This window comes from Callionymus lyra, chromosome 18, assembly GCF_982586985.1.
Source record: "Callionymus lyra chromosome 18, fCalLyr1.hap1.1, whole genome shotgun sequence".
Taxonomy (NCBI): Eukaryota; Metazoa; Chordata; class Actinopteri; order Syngnathiformes; family Callionymidae; genus Callionymus; species Callionymus lyra.
In genome coordinates this window covers 22,543,987-22,549,151 of record NC_141835.1, presented here as the reverse complement: position 1 = coordinate 22,549,151, position 5,165 = coordinate 22,543,987, and the positions used below count along the sequence as shown (strand labels likewise).

Here is a 5,165-nt window from a genome sequence, read left to right as displayed (position 1 = left end):
GTTCGTGAGAGGTTTCCAGTTTCCAGAGCTGCTCGGCGAGGAGTTGTGGTTTGACTGGCGTCGGCGCCATCTGCTGGCCGCGGAGTGTACTGCGGGTCGATCAAGCTAGTAGGTTAGCATTTAGCAACAGCCAAGACACTCATTCAGAGGTTTGCAACAAATGTCTGTTAGATTAAAAATTATTATACACTATACATATACGCCATACTTAAATTAATGCTAAAAGATAATCGAAATATAAAGTATAAATTACTAGCTTCATCTAAGAGCTTAAACGTTTGAATACACATTCACAATCAACGTTTCACTCAGACTGACACACTGTCTCAAGACAAGCTTGGAACAGAATTAGAGACATGACACCGGTTATTTAAACGTCTATTTGTCTGCCTTTTCACACCTGGGGTCGTGGATCAAAAGAACGAAGCGGGACACATCCGTGAGGGGGGGACTAGGAGACAGAAACCCCCACCCAAGAACATTTGAGTGACTAGGAAAGGAAGCAAATTAGGAAGGAACCTCTCGGCCCGGAAATTTGCCTTAAATATAGCGCTGTTTCTACAGTAGAGACCTTTTCTCCAGACCTGTAAAGTCGCCGGGAGAAAGTGCGTCCGATCTCTCGAAAAGCTTGTATTTTGTTTGACTTGAAGCGGCGAATAAACGACCCGTGACACTGCATTGACCATTTATCTCCACAAAGCGCAGTATTAAGACCCGGAAGTGACGGCGTGTTGGAGCGACCGGAACGGACTCCTGTTTTGTCCGTTTTATGTCCAACAATATTTTACAAAAGTCAGAATTCATATTTAAAGCCTGAGCCAAAGCAGAGATATTCATTGTCCATTGAAGAAATACTCTGGTTTTTATCTTAACTGTTACTCACTTTTAAGATCCAAGCAGTAATGTTTATATTAAAGGGCAACTAATGTGAAAAAACAAATGTTGACGTTTTCCTCTCCAAGATACAGTTAGCCACTCATCATGACCATGTTCTGAAGTAATTACGTCTTAAAGTTCTACCCTGTGTGAAATCTCGGGAACAAGAGGTTACGAGAGCGGATGCCCATTATGGCGTAATAATGGCTTCAATCCTCCTCCAGCCAGCTTTGTTTGTAGAGTAGGTGTGGTTCGAAAAAGAAAAAAAAATCAGTCTGCTGGGCTTAAGCTCATTTTCTAATGTCATTTAACATTTTAATTAAAATAGTTTTGTTTCAAAACTTTTGTACAAACAGACATATACTGATGATACAATAGAGGTCCAAGATCAATTTAAGTAAGTAATTTGTATTTATAGAGTGCTTTTACAGACCAGGGTCACAAAGCGCTTAAACAATCAAAACAATATTCAATAAAAGATATACTTTAAAGATTAAGATTACACTGAGAACAACACAGGAGTTCCAGAAAATCAAGGAAAAGCCTGCACAAATAAAAACATCTTAAGATGTTTCTTGAAATTTAAGAGACACTTAAATCAACACATTAGTTGCCCTTTGAATATGTTAATCAATGCTAGAACGTAAGCAATTCCCTTTTGATCGACAATATGCTAACACAAACATTACATACACAAATACACAACACACACTGAACACCCTAATACCAGACTGGGTTGAATTAAGCTCAATTTTTTTTGCAACTGTGAGCTACTTCAAGGACACTGTGTGACCCAAAGGGCTACCATCAGTCTGAAATAACTCTTTAAGAATTTATAGTATTATGGATGATAAATAATGTTCCTCTTATTAGTAATGGTCTGATGAAGCTTCATGGAGCGGTGTCATTATTTTCAGAACCCACTAGATGGCGTTCTCTGCACTATTTTCCTTTCTTTTTCGAACAACTGTTTTAATGAAACATCAGATCATTTTAAAACCGCTATTATCTGATTGGGGTCGCGAGAGGAGGCAGGGGGGACACCCTGGACAGGATTCAGGGCACTCAAGACATATAACTATTCACACTGATACCTACGAAGAATATCCCCAAATTCCTAATTAACCTCTGGATGTTTTTGGAATATGTCAGGGATTTTCGGAATGAGAACAGAGACAAGCGTTAGAATAACAAACAGAGTCAGAATCCAGTTTTTACCAACAACAAGGAGTGGAGAGAACCTCTCTCCTGGCTGGATTTTTATTCCATAAGCTTCAGAGGATGACACACTTGAATACAAAAAGTTTGTTCATTTGTTGCTGAACGCAGCCAGCAAAGACCGGTTTTCTGTATGACTCAGTGAGCGCGGCATAGATCCTTATCTTGGGTGAGGTCACGTATCTTAATGAAACTCATTTCTCGGGAAACAAAACTCTAACTGGGCACATTCCTTCCAGCTCATTGTGAGCCGCAGCAAGCATGACCACATGTTTATTTTACATTTGAAACATTTACAAACACACAAGTGCACAAAAATAAAATAAAATATAAAAAGACAACATTTCTGAATTTTTTTTGACAATTTAGATTTTTTTTTAAAGTCACTGCAGTATCCATACAAAAATAATAATGCTCTTATTTGAGGACATAATTAAGCTATGTGTACATATATATTAAGTTAAACCCATTTCCATTAAATAATTGAAAATAAACTGAAAATATATTAATCTCTACTCTTCAGATGATGATATTATTTCACCACTCCAGCTTCATGTCGGCTTTGCTCCAAACATATTTCCCACCCCTTTTAAGAAACATTTTCTCATCAAATCCACTGAAGTTGATCGCCTCCTTCACGCCGACATCAAGGATGGACTTGGACGGGTCCTTTCGTCCCTCTCGACAGTCCAGGAAACGCATCTGGGCAAAAGACAAAACATGTTAATGTACCTGTTAAAACAACAATTGATGTCAAATTATTTTACTTAATCGATTATATACTTACATATTCATCCAGGATTAAGTATGAATTCCTCATCTGAAAAAATAAGTAGCAAGGACATTTAATCACACTGAATTTATCACTAAGAAAATTAGGTGGAATAGTCATTCCTGTAGTCACAGGTTTTCCTTGACCTTGTTTGTGTCAACGTTAGCTGCGATAGGCTTCATCTATAACTCTTTAAACTCAAATGGGGATGATTCACTGAGATCCTCGTTTTTACTTTTTAGAAATAACAGATTTTAGGAAGTTAATTTGTGATTTCTAAATAAGAGTGTTGGTATACAGGTCTGCGAGAAAAAGAAGTGTAATTACTAGTTTTATTGATGCAATGTCTTCTTCACAGGATAATAACAGCATACTTACACCATCACAATGTGTACACGGATATCTGTAAGTCTTGAATAATTTTCTAAAAGCTCCTTTTACAGGATAAAAATAAAATGATAAATGATAAGTTGTTGAATATGTCAAATTTCTTTCTGGTAGGGGTTGATTTAAAACAATATTTACTTAATATTTGGGGTTTTGTTTCCCATTTTTCACTGAAACAGTGATTCATATTTTTTATTGGGAAAATATTAAATAATTTTATATTTTTTTAGCCTTTACACTAGTTGTTATGGCAGCAGAATCCCCTGTTATAACATTGCTCCTAGGCAAAACTTCAAAGAAGTTATAAACATCCAAACTGATATTAAAGGCTTCATACCTTTTCATTTGACTCTGGCACAAGGCAGGTGACACTTTGGTGTCGATCCAGAAATTCTTGAAACTGTTGGTTGCTGATGACAAACCGCTCAGCCTCTCTCAGTGCAGTCTCGCCTGCGTTTTCTCCGTCAATCAACAGACACTGGAAGACCTAGAGGCACATCAATGTATATACAGTATGTATAAGAGACATGGACAAGGAAGCCAGTTTTCCGAGATTACCTTCCAGCGGACAGGGTTAAGGTGGGAAATGCTGGCGCTCATGTCTTCATCGACGTTGAACGTGTTGACGACGGAGTTGATTTTGAACGCCACTTTATATTGCTGGCACCAGTTTCGAATTTTGTACAGGCTGTCCAGGTGACTTTTCTTTCCTTGTGTTCTGCCGATCAGCTGATTGGTGTCTTCATCGAAACTGTCACAAGAGATGGCCAAAATGTCCAAATATTCCCCTAATAGACAGAAAAGAGCAGATACATAGATAGATAAACTTTACTGATAAAACTGTTTTTCGAGCACACAGCAACAGAGACGATAGATTCATGAAATAAGAACAAGAACAAAGTGCAATAAAAAGAAAAATCGAAAGATAAGAACATAGATTAAAGAAATATAACAAGTGTACGTGATGAACCTCTACAGGAGGTTGTACGTGTGTACGTTACTCTATTACACTAAATGAATTGTCTGGTGTACTAATAAATAGGTCAACGTATTATTAAACAACTGCTTTGAAGAAATGTTGCAAAACCAGTCAGGGCGTTACCGTAGGTTTGGAACCATTTTTCTCTGATCATGCTTCCATTGCTGACGATGCTGACGCTCGGGACTTGAAGTTCCTCTTTGCAGAACTGGACTAACTTGCCTAGATACTCTCCTTTATTGTGCAAGAATGGCTCTCCCCCAGAGAAGTTGATCTTTTCCATACCTGAAATAGGGATTTGTTATTTTATTTTTCAAAAAATCAGGGCTAGTCCACTTACCGGCATCCTTGAGAAGTTGCAGACCTCTCTTGGCTTCCTCAAGCGGCAGGACAAAGGAAGTTTTTGCGGTGTGGAAACAAAATCCACATTTGTAATTACACTGGCGGGTAAAGTGATAGTTGACGCTTGTTGGAGATGTAGAATCGAGCTCCTGTTGCTGTGGCTTGCTGTCAGAGTTCAACACGGATGACGTATCTGCTCTTTTAAGTCCTCCTGTAGTCCAGCCGCGAACTCTTTCAAAAAGCTTTGAAAGGATGCTCTGAAAAGTGGCTGCAACCATCCACAGAAGCAGCATGGGAAACTCGACAACACTGAAAACCTTCTTCATTTTGAATCAGCTGTTCTTGCAATGGAAAACACGCAGAGTACTCCTCCTTTTATACAGAGGCAGCTGAGCCTCTGCTGAGTTTCTGTTTACAGATAGAAGGGAAAACGAAAGTGTGACAAAACTTAAGTGTCATGATCACAAGAACAGAAAGGGAAACGATTTTGTTTTGACATTTATGCAAATGATTAAACAACCTTTTTGATAAAGCCAATGTAGTTATAGATCATAGATTATATACACAAACTGATACATACAGTAGTTTAAT

At 38.2% G+C, this 5,165-nt stretch overlaps 1 protein-coding gene across 1 annotated transcript; it reads right to left on the bottom strand.

Annotated features, from left to right (window-relative positions):
- Positions 1 to 2,084: 2,084 nt before the first annotated feature.
- On the bottom strand, positions 2,085 to 4,945 carry rsad2 (radical S-adenosyl methionine domain containing 2). Its single transcript, XM_087780032.1, has 6 exons — positions 4,573 to 4,945; positions 4,356 to 4,517; positions 3,812 to 4,041; positions 3,591 to 3,740; positions 2,882 to 2,914; positions 2,085 to 2,796 (listed from the first exon to the last, which is right to left on the bottom strand). The coding sequence occupies exons 1-6, from the start codon at positions 4,898 to 4,900 to the stop codon at positions 2,632 to 2,634; spliced, it is 1,068 nt and encodes a 355-aa protein (XP_087636158.1). The 5' UTR covers positions 4,901 to 4,945; the 3' UTR covers positions 2,085 to 2,631.
- Between the last annotated feature and the right edge of the window lie 220 nt (positions 4,946 to 5,165).

Coding starts and splice junctions, on each gene's coding strand:
- rsad2 (XM_087780032.1), bottom strand. CDS start 4,900: ATGAAGAAGGTTTTCAGTGTTGTCGAGTTTCCCATGCTGCTTCTGTGG. Junction 4,518..4,572: donor GCAACTTCTCAAGGATGCCG/GTAAGTGGACTA, acceptor TCCCTATTTCAG/GTATGGAAAAGATCAACTTC. Junction 2,915..3,590: donor TGCCAGAGTCAAATGAAAAG/GTATGAAGCCTT, acceptor TTATTTTTTCAG/ATGAGGAATTCATACTTAAT.